Source organism: Rhipicephalus sanguineus, chromosome 1 (genome assembly GCF_013339695.2).
Source record: "Rhipicephalus sanguineus isolate Rsan-2018 chromosome 1, BIME_Rsan_1.4, whole genome shotgun sequence".
Taxonomy (NCBI): Eukaryota; Metazoa; Arthropoda; class Arachnida; order Ixodida; family Ixodidae; genus Rhipicephalus; species Rhipicephalus sanguineus.
The window spans coordinates 212,716,356-212,730,068 of NC_051176.1; the positions used below are offsets into that span (position 1 = coordinate 212,716,356).

The 13,713-nt window shown below is 42.5% G+C and overlaps 2 protein-coding genes across 8 annotated transcripts in view; one reads left to right on the plus strand and one right to left on the minus strand.

Annotated features, from left to right (window-relative positions):
* LOC119406937 (heat shock factor protein) overlaps positions 1-13,713 on the minus strand; it is an 84,451-nt gene that overhangs the window by 47,970 nt on the left and 22,768 nt on the right. For all 7 annotated transcript variants that reach the window (XM_037673745.2, XM_049419209.1, XM_037673762.2 and 4 more), the window contains 3 exons: positions 8,880-9,248; positions 8,365-8,639; positions 5,877-6,048 (listed from right to left, as the gene is read on the minus strand). In XM_037673745.2, the coding sequence (XP_037529673.1) occupies positions 5,877-6,048; positions 8,365-8,639; positions 8,880-9,248 (816 nt within the window). The remainder of the gene's footprint in view (positions 1-5,876; positions 6,049-8,364; positions 8,640-8,879; positions 9,249-13,713) is intronic.
* The window catches only part of LOC119407071 (uncharacterized protein C18orf19 homolog B), a 579,856-nt gene that overhangs the window by 41,451 nt on the left and 524,692 nt on the right, over positions 1-13,713 (plus strand). The gene's annotated exons all lie outside the window — the stretch shown is intronic.

Genomic DNA, 13,713 nt, shown 5'->3' on the forward strand with positions numbered 1-13,713 from the left:
TATATATCTTGCTTTCAGTGCTACAGACACGTTTAGTACCTGGTCATCTTACCTACCTCTGTTCTGCCCAAAAATGTAGTTTGCACAAAATATCGAGGTTTCAACGTTGTTATGACTGACCGTGTCTGGCGACGCATTGCCTATGAGAGTGGACTGGAGATGCGTGCCCACTACTCGGAACACCTTGACCCTTCCTAGAAACGGGTTCTCCGCGGTGGGAAATGAAAGAGGTCTCTCTTTGACATCTCTCTGCTGCCGATGGGCAGCAGAGAGACGTCAAAGCTAGCGCCGTCTTCACAATGGGTCACTTTGGCATGGTTGGGATGCTACGGTGCCGACCAAACTCGTCTGTTTTGGCCACAGCAATTATAAGTTCGTGTAAACCCTTTCCTGCCCTTCTGGGAAGAGGTGGAGCAGCTCGCCTGACATCTTGTTCTCCCGGCTGACTCCACATGAGTGTCATTGACCGCAGGAACTTTGCTGCATCAACAAGTGCAACGACCCATCGGCGACAGTGTGTTATTGGCTGGTGCCATGGTGGGTGGCGTCGTGTGTGCAATTGGCTACAACCAAGAAGGAGGAGCCAGCCTGAAGGATTATAACGACGGTGCTAAGTGGGACAAGATGCTTTAGGCCCTGGATTAATGGCTTATCCAGTTCGCTTGTCGCTGAACTCTTACCTATTCACTATGTAAATAAGTGTGCAAAAAGTGCCAGCAAACTTGTTTGTTTTCGTTTTCTCAACTTTCAAGCAATAGTTCCTCAACCAGGAGACTCAGTCACACTACCAAACGGAGTGCGGGTCCGACGCAACCCTAACGTCGCAACGACGGCCAGTTGGGCAGACTCAGAAACTCTATTGTGAGGTACGTACAGGGTATTTCAGCTAACTCAGGCCAAGCTTTAAATAATTCAGCTGCATGAGAATGCAATTAACTTTGTATGGTTCAACATTCTACCAAGCAACAATATTTTTGTACTATAACCTTAGGTAGTTAACAATATATACTTCAGAAAATTTTTAAGTATTAATACAAATTGATGTATTCAATGGAGAATTTCCCAATAATTTCCTTTCATTATGGTAGCTGTTGTGGTTATAATTTTTCGGAGTTGGAGAAAAAGTACAAAATATTTGAAAAAGTATCACTTGACTAGGTACTCGAGTGCAGCAACATTCGTGGTCTCAAACATGTTGCAAATGAATGGTCAATGGTGCATGCAGACTGAAGACATAAGCAAGCATTAAGCTATAGAGAATGGATCAAATACAGTGCCCCCACTAACGTGCCTGTCAAAGCAAAAAAGCACATGGAGCCAGCCGTACGACATGTAGTAACATCTAGAAATTCTTGAGGCTCTGTCAACATTTTTGCTGTTGACCGACAATGCAAAGCGTGAGATGCTGGTGACAAATGTTGTTGCATATAAAATTGCAAGAGAGGCTGTTGCCTGTCATTTTTTGCGTGAAGCCCATTCATGCCTTTGATCTGCATTCAGCATCGATCACTCATTGGTAGCATTTTTGAGGGTACTGATGTCGCCGTGTGCAAGTGCCGAGTCGCGTGGTACTTTTTCAAATCACGTAGCCTTTCCTTGGAGTTGCCAACAATTACAGCCCCAGCGTCTATCATCACAGAAAGAACTAACTACTCACCTAAATATATGTCAATAGGCCCTAAACCTTCAATGAAGATCTTGCATTTGTTATAATAATTAAAAATTTGGTTACTTATTGTTAATTTACTACCTAAGCTCATAGTGACAATACTTTCAAGTTGTTCAATGGAACAGCAAACATTAGGCTCGCTGCATTTTTGGAATGCACATGTGGATTATTTAATTTCTGACACACATTAACTGAAACACCCATTTGGTTATGCTACCTTGTAAAGGTCCATATGTACCAAGCATACTAAACTTTTACCACTTTCATGATCGTGCCTATTCCCATCGTTAGTACACTAAGCACAACTTCAAGTTCAAATTCTGGTGCTCTCTGAGCACTTCTGGACAGCTCACTCCCTCCAAAGGGTAAAAGACAAAGTACTTCATCAGTTTCGCTTTTAATTTTTTTTTTTTCTGCCGTGAGGGAATTTTTAAAGCTCCTTTGAAGTCGGTGAGGTGAGTACTCGTGGTTTCGGTAATGGCGTTGACATCGCTCACGGGTGCTCCACGAAAACGGCGAATTTCAATGGATTCCGACGAATATGAGTGGGAATCTCTGGATCATGGTAGTGGCATCTTCAGACTTCAGTACGGATGACCATAGCGCTTCAAACCGTCCCGCAACATCAGCAGGTATCTGCCGGTAAGTTTCGCTCTCCACTCGGGACATTTCATTGCTGCTGCCAATGATGTGGATGTAGCCGGTGCATACCAAAGGTCACAGCTCTTATCTGCAAGATGACAACTTCGTTCGAGTGGGAGCATTCGGCGCCGGCTGCAGAAAAAGTTTCTCCACGATGATGGTGAAGAGTGGACCTTGATCTAGCACACTTGAGTGCCGCGTGGTGACTTCTTCATGTCGTTTTTCACCTCAAAAGTTGTCCGAGAGCCATGCAACCACACAAATAAGTATGCGGGGATGTATATTTTTGAAAAACCAACACACATTTAGAGGGACGGATCCTGGAGGGAGGTCAGTGAGGAGGAGAAGCGCAAGTTCATCAGACTTCTGGTGTACACGGGAATCGTCCAAGTCTCGCGCCTGCATTGCTATTGGAGTCGACACATATTTCCAGGCCTTCTTCCATCATCAGTGATGCCACGGAAAAGGTTCAAGGCAATGCTTGCCTTCTTGAGTGTCTCTAACCTAGAGAAGGCGACCGTGAAGTTTCACCACCTGTCTTCTCTACTGCAACACATGAACGATTCATACGCGCTATTTTTTCAACCGCGTGGAAACCTTTCCGTGAATGAGAAAATGGTGAAATCAAAAGGTCAGTCTGGTGTTTGGCAGTATATGAGGGACAAAGTGGTCAAATGAGGATGCGAATTATGGGTTTTGGAAGATTTGGAAACAGCGTACACTGTTCATATCAACGTATACACGGTAAGGTGCCTCAGGGTCCCCTACACCAACCACCAAAAACTGCAAATTACCAGAACTGCTATGAGGAAAGTTGAGCAGAAAAAAAATTTTCATGCGAGACATGTGCAGCCAACTTGTCAACGAGACATGTCACAGCGTCAAGAAACTACTTCGCGCGGTGGCATGATAGGCACTAGTGCTTACATTTTTGTATGTATGTAAGTAACTCTTGTACTTACAGAGCTTATATTTGCAGTATTATTCTATTAAGGCTCTTTATCCAAACATACGTTTCAAATCTTTTTTATGTTTAACCTATGCAAAGTAGCATTGATGTTTTTATGAATTTTTTTTCTTGCTACATTTTTCTTTGTTTTGATCATTTTTGATAAGGTTAAAGATAAATATCTTGTTTTAAAATTAATACTGTTGGAAAGCACAATTCTTCTTCTGTCATTTGATACCCTACACTTTAGCATCAAACAATTTTTGTGGCAGGAAAAAAATATTTCCTGGACTACTCAAAAACAACCAATTTTTTCGCGGTCACGAAAATGTTAATAGACAAGGTTGCCTAGAGGCCATATACAAGAAAAACAAAAATTCTTCTTCTCTAGTTTCTAGTAAATTTGCATATGTAGATTCTAGCTAAACTTTTTGGCCAACACTGAACGATAGGTCACGAGCATCATTTGTTAGGTTAGAATAGGAAGTGAGAACGCAAAGTTTGGCCAACAACTTGCGTTTGAACGTAGTCAGAGGAGAAAAACCAATGTGAAATCCGTGAATGCTATGGTATCACGCAGGAAATGTAGGGAAAGATACAATGCGCACTCCTGTTGCACTTCTGACGAGAACTGTATTTACGAGTACTACGCAATGCCATAGGTGACACGAGGAAAAGCTCTTTTCCATTGTTTTGCCTGGTGCTGCAGTGGAGATAAACCTGTAACCACTGCTGATATTTTTTCACAATATTTTTATCAACATGCTTTTTTCTTTTGATTAATTTTCTTGTTCTTTATTTATTATGCAAATCTCAATAAAAATAAACTCATTTACTCCAGGTATGTCTCATCCTTAAAGAGTTCAAGTGGTCATACAGATATTTAAACCTTTCCATGCCAAGGACAAGTCTCCTTGTCCAGAAAGTATGTTTTCTCAACTGACAAACAGCAACAGTTTTATCATTGTGGTGTAAGTGCTGCATTGCTGGATGGCACTAGCTTCACGACATAAATTATTCTTTTGTGGGGCATTGTTTGTGAAAACAGTGGAAGTTTGGTTCCTCCAAGTTTAAAAAAAAAAAAGCAGCAAGGAGTTAGGTCGTTGCTGTGGCGGCATCAGCCAAAATCTTGGCATTTTTGAGTGTTTCGTTACCTCAACTAAGCAATTAGGCTTGTATAGCTCTAGTGAGTAACTTTCAGAGCTTCAACCTTGTATTGATAATAAAGGTGAAGCCTCTGGCAGCCTCTCTTGTGTGGATGGAGCTGAATAAAAATGTTCTGCTGCCTTTGCCTTTGCAATTTCCATTTCTCACAACACCATGAAAGACGTGATGCATGAAGGACTACAAAAGAATGATTAATTTCTGTTTAAAGAAATGCCAAGTTTCCTTATGAGTGTTTCTGTCGCCATGCCTATCTGAAAGTCAAAAACATAGAAAGATTAACAATAAATGATAACAAAGTTAAGAAATGCGCGGCTCATACTGCAAAAATGAAAGATGTTCACAATGAATCAGTAAACTAGATTTGTGAAATACTGGTGATTTTACGAAAAAAATACTTGTCACATAAAATGTTAAACCAGGCGAGACTTTCTTCTAGGGGTGTGCGAATAGTGAATTTTGGAACCGAATCGAATACGAATCGAATAGTGACAACACCGAATCGAATACGAATACTAATCGAATACTTTTTGAATAGTTTTCGAATAGTAAGACAACCATTCTCAAAACGGTCCTAGAACTCCGCAGCGTTTTTTTTTTTTTTTTTCTTTGTTTGAAGCAAATATTCACGAACTTTCACCAAAGAGCGTTGCGCTTACTTTTAACTGACTCAAAATACCACAGCTATGAAATCTGAGGTAAGCTCGTATACAGCAACGACCAGGGCCGTCGATATATTACCTGTAGGTTGACATACAACAGTGACTGCAGATACTTTGTCGCCTGCTTTTAAATAAAACTGAGACATAAAATCTAAACAATTTTGAACCGAAGACTATGCATACAGCTAAGGCGGTAATCAAACACATAAACCTGCCATCGCAACATGGTCCTCGGCACTGAAGGCATGTAGACATCGGTGTTGAAAGCTGTATCTGCAAGAACAATTTACGCAAACACAACCCTTGCATCTATTGCTATTCATGAAGCTGAATGCAGGTGCACCTTCAGTTATTACAAGATGAAGTCAGGAACTGATTAATACGATGCAGCTGCAGCATAGTAAAAACTGAGCGAGTATGGAGCTTTCATGAAAAAAACGCCTTCATCCGGTAATCAATATAGCGTCGGTAGTTTCGTAAAAGCTTGGGCTGCATGCATACTGGTAATTTAGTGATTAAAAGAAGAAAAATGGCCTTTAACTATTCCAAAGTTTCATTGCTTTGGGGTTCTCCCGTCGGCGCTAATTATTCGAAAACCATTCGAAAAATATTCGGTATTTCAAGTATGTACTATTCGATTCGAGTACCGAATCGAATAGAATGCTATTCGATTAGTCATTCGAAATTTTCGAATATTCACACACCCCTACTTTCTTCACTGTTGCAACTTCAAACACATCTAGCACGACACACTTAGACAAAGCCATCAAAACTTTACCACATAACTTACTGAATTTGCAGACATGACCTGCTTGTCTGCAGTAGAAGGAGATGTTACAACTTGAAGAGCCTTCTCATTGGGCACTACTAGACTTTTGGAAGAGGGTGCAGTTGGTTCTCTTGGCCTGTCATCAGATGAATCTATGACCACTTCTTCAATGCCACACGGTAGCACATACGAACTGAAACAAGCAAATATATTTGCATAGTGAAATATTTACAATGGCAATAGTAAATTGAAAATGAGATTATTTTAACTGTACCATCATCATAACTGGGACTATTCTCATGCTATTTTAATTTCTGATCCAGTGAAGACCAGCCATGGTTTAATTAGTGCTCATTATAAATCTTGTTCACCATAACTCACATTCAAACAATTCCATAATTACTAACAGCTGAGCCAGAACAAGAAGTAATTGATGGCAAGAATAGATGCGCCTGGATAAATTAACACTTAACTATATCTTTAATTAGCTTTAAGAAAACAGATGCAGGGAAATGTGAGAGACAGTTTTAGAACACTTGCATCACATTAATTGCACGTGTATTTTGCTTGCCAATAACCAAGGGCATTAGTAATTAATTCAAAACATAAAAATAGCTTTAAAATCCAACAGTGCCCTTTCTAAGTGCAGGAGCGACAGCACCTATATTAGCACCCCAAACCCCAAAGTTTCTGCTTGTCAGGTCACCACAGATGACTGAAAGGACCAAGGAGACTCCCAGAGGATAGGAAGTACTGGAGTGTCTACGCATGCAAAAAAGAAAAGAAAAAGCAAGGGACAGAGTTTGGATGGCTATAGATAGGGTAGACAGAGGCACAGCATTACCCATTTCACCACGCGGCTTCATGTAAGCGCAGAACTAGCTGTGCATACAGGGAAGCCCAGAAAAGAAATCTATCATTGTTTTGATCGAAATTTGGAAGCTTATTCATGTATGGTTAATTACAGCAGTATACTACACGTCAATAACAAAATGCAGCCAGATTTTCAATATGGAGGGGGGGTGTATGAGGCCTGTGACAGAGGACAGCGTATGTTTTGCCCAAGCCTGGCTGAAGTTTGACCTCGACTGATCTCTATTCAGTGTTCAATTTTCCCTAGAGTAACCCACTGATGACCACAGCTGTGACAATGTGAGGGTATTGATCATTGCTAAGTTATAAAATTTACAGGCATTTTAGAAAGGCAATATGCTCTGCAAGAAGTAGCTAAGCTTTCTGGTCCCATCAAAGGTACACCTTTCCTGCACTGTGAAGTCTGTTTAACCATGTGCACTACTATAGTGTCTTGACAGAGTACATTGTCAGAGTACAGTGACAGAGTACATAACTAAGTACATTGTTGAACCCCAGCAAGCTGTTGCGGCTACTTGTGGCATGAGAAGCTTCGCATTTACATTACTTAACTGGGTCTTTAGTCACGCTGAACTAAGAAAAAAAATTCCCAGATAAACAGCCCTCCCTTTCTTCCTGTTGTCTCTGACCATCACGTAAATAACTTGTTTTACAAAGCAGCATTTTGTCACTGTCAAGACATTCATCATTTTCAGCCTCTCCCAATGATCTCCAGTTCACCCTACCATGTGCAAGCTGATTCCATTTTATTCCCATGGACCTCCTTATTTTGTCACTCCATCCAACTTGCTGCCTTCCTCTACTGCGTTACCCATCCCATAGTAACCATTTTGTTGCTCTAACTGACCACCAGTTGCCTGTCCTATGAATTACATGGCCAGCCAAGGTCCATTTCTGTCTCTTGATGTCAACAAGAATATCCACCACTCCTATCTGTTCCCTGATCCATTTGGCAGTCTTCCGATCTCTTAATGTCATGCCTACCATTTTCCGTTCCCATGCACACTGCATGGCCCTTAACATTTTCTCTAGTTTCCTTGTTATCCTCCATGTTTCAGTCCTGTATGTTACGACTGGCAATTTGCAGTTTGTATACTTTTAGCATTATGGACACTGGCAGACTGCCAGTCATTAGTTGTGAGTGCCTGCCATATGTGATCCTGCCCTTCCTTATTCTTCGGTGAATTTAATTCCCTCTCGTGATTAATATAATAATATCTGGGGTTTAACGTCCCAAAACCACGATATGATTATGAGAGACGCCGTAGTGGAGGGCTCCGGAAATTTCGACCACCTGGGGTTCTTTAACGTGCACCTAAATCTAAGTACACGGGCCTCAAACATTTTCGCCTCCATCGAAAATGCAGCCGCCACGGCCGGGATTCGATCCCGCGACCTTCGGGTCAGCAGTAGAGCGCCATAACCACTAGACCACCGTGGCGGGGCGTCCTTCTCGTGATTATGTTCCTCTGTTAGTAATTGCCCTAGGTACACATATTCTTGTACAGACTCGCATGGTTGATTTCCAATTGTGAACTCTTTCTCTTTCGTCAGGCTATTGAGCATTACAGCAGGATGAAAAGTTTGGCGAGTTGGTGAAAAGATACAACATAGACTTTGTGATGAGGTCACTCACCCCTCCTCATCCTGAAGGGGGTCAAGGAGGCACAGGGGTTCTATTGCTTCGGTGGCACTCAAAGGACTAGCCACTATAGGACTAGAATCCAAGTAATTGAAGGCTGCTGATGGAATCAGCCGAACTGGTGTCACAGGAGCTGACTCCTCTATTGTCTTGGGGGACTGGGCAGGAGTCACCAGATCACCAACAATGGCACTTGTTTCACTAAGGTCTTCCATTAGATCAGTCACATCGTGAATTACGGGACCTTCAGAGACTTGTGAACCAGCAGGCTGCAAAGTGCAAGAAGTGCACCAGTTACAAATGCTGAAGAACCAAGTAACTAAGGGAAAGGACACCTTAACTGCAAATAGAGTAGCACTGAACAGTCATGTAACTTGGACAAAAGAAAAGTTAGAATAACACACCAAAAAGCAGGCAAACAATATTTTTTAAAGTTGTGCAAAAGGAGAAGTTAACATAACCTTCTCCATGCAAAGGCCTTTGACCATGATAAGAAACTTTGAACGTACTGAACTAACATGGTAGTCGGCAATAAAGGCATTCTTGGCCAGTCGGGGCATCTTTGCACGTGTGCTGGGACTGTCATGAAGCATGAGTGGGATCTTGCGCTTTACAGTGATGTTACGGTTGGCTTGCACCATGGTGATTAGGAACTGGATAAGCTTTTCAACTATTTGCTGTTGCTTCAGGTGCTCCTGGCGTAAACGAGCCACTTCCCGCCATAATGCCCCATTTTCTTTTTTCATGTCTGCAAGCAGCTGGTCCATCTGCTCTTGACGACCTTGCATGCTGCCCACATCAGAAAGCAGCTCCTTGAAAACCTCGCTGCGTGCTCGTCCATCATCAGGGACAACTGCTCCACCCCGGCTAGATGGCACCTGCAAATGGCCAGCCAGATAATGGTAAGTAGAGCTGAGCAGCTCTGCAGTGTAGCAGCAAGTGCATCATGTTTAAAGACAACTGACAAAACTCACTCGCAGTGCTGGGCCTTAAGATTATCCACAAGTCCAGGTGAACTTGTGAATAATCAAAGGCCCAGCACTCAGGATGTGCTTAAGAAGCATTGAATCCAACGTGAATAAAAGATGCAGCCATTGAGCTCTTTGAGGTGCTACTTAGCATCTGTAGTAGAAAAAATTACGAGTCCTTCCCCTGCTGGGAAAAATGGGGCGTAGGTTGGCATGTGCGTGTCTGACCTACCATTTCTCTTTCTTTCTATCGCATTGCACAATGCTCCCTCCTAACTTTTTCCTAATTGGACCTTCACCCACATACTTAGCAGCACAACACTTGTGTTGCTACAGGCAACGAGGCTGTGAAACGTGAAACAACGAAATGCAAAAATGAAAGGTAACAATAAAATGTGGCAATGTGAAACAACAAGTGACCGTGATAAAAGATCAGATTGCCATATCAGAAACGGCTGATCGCCGACAAGCCCACAATCAAGAGAGCATCAGTTACCGGAAAACGGCACACATAAATATGAAATATGCATGTGACCAGCACACCTTCGTGGGCCTATCTATGTACGCCCACATTTCTGTACACTCGCCAGCACCAGGTTTTTCGTGAATTAGGCCGCCACCACCACCGACATCTGTAACTCATAGAAGCTTCACTTCAAAATATTTCACAAGAAGCCACTTAAACAAGACTTAGTAAAACTATAAAGAGCAACGGCGAACAGAAAACTGCCATGCTTATTTTTTGCCGGTACATGCACAATTGTAAAGAAAGCATCACATGGTCACAAAATTCAGGAGTGTGTCACATGCCTGGAAACTAAAAGCAGTTGTGGTATTTTTTCAGACACAGTGGCACATCCTCCACTGGCTTCTGCAGCCCTCTAACTGAATGAGCACTGAACCAGCTCTGCGTGAAACGGGAACAAAAGCTTCTAGTCGTGATCTTCTATTTCCCTAGTTGTGAAGTCATCCTCCTACACAGGTGTTTTGGATGAATACCATAGCATTTGTCGCTTCAAAAATAACTTTGAAGCCAAGCATGCATCACAAATAGCATGAGGCTTTGGAGAGGTATCCACAATTCAAAAGCTTTTGCGCTGCTCGCTGAGCTCAAAGTTGAAAGTCGTGGTGTTAAAGGGTCAAGTGAAGGACAAAAAGGTTTGTTTCACTGACACATCCCTTTACAATTTTGCACAGCATTAAATATACATGCATTCTTTTTAATTGCACATCTTCATCCATCTGCATGTTCAGTGCAAATGAAACTGACCAAATCAACACCCGCAACTTCATCGTCCTCAATGTCACTACAGTTAATGTTCAAAATATTTTAAAATTAATTTCCTTTATGATCTTATCCAGAATTATTGTGTACATCGCCAAGGTTCTTCTTATACAATGAAAGTGAAGGCAATACAACAAAAGCTGCAATCATATTTGAGCAGTTCATTAGCTAGCCGAATTAAGCCTTGCGACGTGTTGCTTTTTGCATAGCATTCAAAGAATGTTCTCCATGATGCTTTTACACGTTTGTGATCTTATACAAATTCTAGCACAGAGAACCTTTCAACACCCACTGCTTGCAGGTGTTGAAATTTGGTCTAGAGACGCTTTCATTATTGTTTTATTGGTGTTTTTTTTTTCCTAGGCAACATTGCAAATGCGGGTACATATTAGGAGAGGAGCTTATCAGGCACTGCCATACCACATGCTGTTATGGTGAATGTTTTACAACACAGCTGCAAGGCGAAAGGTGGAGAACTTGTCTGGCAAATAGGCAGGAAATATAACACTCTCAAAGATAGACGCGCATGTTTACAATGTAAACTATTGTGCACCTAGCATTTGAATGGTTTAGGTACCAAAGGTGGAACCACTAATGCGAAGCACTGTTAGCCTCGTTTCAGACACACTGTAGTAGGTGAGTTTCTGTCTCGCTTTGTTTCATGCCGCTTCAACAAAAAAGTCACAGTTTTGCCGCAACGGCGAAGCAATGAATACGATAGCAATAAATTGGAATGTAACGCGAAGAACGGAAAGTAGCTCGAAATTGTCAGCGCATCGCTCGAGCCCAAAGGACGCACGAAAAGGACGCACACAGGACAAGCGCGAACTAATGCGTCACAGCTCGACACTTGTAGCGCATTGCTCAAACATAAAGCAGGACCCACGAAATGAACGAACAGGTACACACAGGACGAGCGCGAATTAATTGTCACAGTTGTTACTTATTTCTGTCTGGACAGCGCGCTCCTTTCACAAACGCGGCCGCTGCAGTGAGTGAAGTGACCTTCATACCCCCCGCACCACCCCACCGGATGCCCCTTCTTTCCTCGAAATAAGCACACGAAGGTGACCACACTCTGTAGGGCGAAGAGCAACGGCATTCGCAGGCACGAGGCGACGATCTTTAAAGCGCGCCACGCATGCACATCGCGCCATCTATGTGGTGACTACGAAAGCATGCTGAAGTAAATGATGTATATAAATAGCTTGCCGTTAGCAGGCTGGAAGACGGCACTGTTTGTGGCCTAACCGTCTAACGCCGCGCGCTGCGAAGCGAGGGGCCGCCCGTTCGATTCCGCACGTCGGAAAGTTTTTCTGAATTATTTTTCTTTGTGGCTTTTATATATACATATATATACACATATACATATACGGTGCATGACGGCGGCGACGGGGATGGCAAAAATCAGCCGAGACTGTCCATATAATTGCTATCGCAATAAAAGAAATCAACGACCAATGATCCATGACCAACTCTGTGACCAACTCATGGCTTCCAGCACAGCAAATCAATGCTTTAAAGGGGCCCTGAACCCCAAATTACACATGTTGTTTTTATCGTTTGTTTGCTTACTATGAGTCTTGATGATAACTATAGCACCAGTGAAAACAGCTAGAGCAATGCATTTGATACTTTAATTCACTCCAGATATCGGTTCCCACTCCAAATGGAGCATAGTACATCAACAATTCCTGGGAGCAGAAGTAAGGTATCGTGCTAGGAATGTTGAGTGGTCGGGAATAAAGAATACATTGCGTATGCTCACGGTGTACTTACTATGAAGAACTTAAAAGTAGAAAAATCTTTTATGCTAGTTAGAGCAGCTAAAAAACACAAATTTGTACATTACTACTCCAGTTTGTGTGTATACTCCAGTTTGTGTGAAACGAATACAAAGGGCGCTGTCCAGAGCAGCGGCGAGAGCCACCTGCGCTGTCACCATCCATCGAAACAAGAACATCGCACTGATCCATTCATAATGCCTCACCAAACTTTGAGACGCGGTGCTTGCGAGCAAAGAGTAGATTTCAGAACACACCTCAACCGCCCAGAGATGAGCGTATAGACGGACGGCAAACGTTCGAGCATTGCCGGGGAAGAGTTTCCGTTGAGGCCGAAGGCTTTGTAACAGAAAAGCAATAGAAAAACGCTGGATAAACATAAAAATGCACGTTCATTTAGCTATGGCAAAACTATCAGTTTCACTCTACTCTCAGCCTAAATGAATTTTCTGCAGTTTTCAGCCTTCGGCAAAATGGCCCATGTGGTGGTAACGAAGCCGTCAAAAACTGCGGTGGCTCTTGCGGGAGGAAGGCCACGATGTGCAGAATGGTTCTGGCACCGCAATATGTAAGCCAACTTTTGACTGGAACCAGAGTGACACATCACTTGTGAGTGAAATACGAAAAAGAATGTCAATTTCTGTCATCTGCTCTTATTTTGAATTTGTAAGTTGAATAACTCTTGTTTGCATGCGTCTACCTTCAAAATTCTTTTTGCATTCATCTCAGGACAATACAAGGAACATGTTGCAATGCAAGACTTGCTGTGTAAAATTTGGGCACAGGGCCCCTTTAACCATAAGGTCACGATTCCACATTCACTACTGTGGTGACAAGCCCAACTAGGTGTCTGACACATTTGGTGCATGCATCACAAACCTGTTTCTCACATTATTCCCTTGCAGCAGCTAGACCTTCGACATGCTGTGTTAGACTGCACTGCCTTCAGAAACAGCCCACGTTCCACAATCCTTCCCTTATAACGCCTAAAGCTATGTAGTAGTTTATTATATTTTTGTTTCGGGAAGCTTATGCCGCAATACCACCATACGACTATGAGGCGCATTGCAGTGAAGGATACCGGATATAATTTTGACCACCTGGGGTTCTTTAACATACACTTTAATATAAATGCACAGGTATTTTTGCATTTCACCCCTATTGAAATTCAGCCACCACAGTGGGCATACGTAGAAGCTGTTCTACTGCCTTCACCATCAGCCAAGGTCGAACACGTTAAAACGATTCATCGCTGAACCACAAATGTCACTGTCACCTTAACCTACACAATACGACACAGGCATAG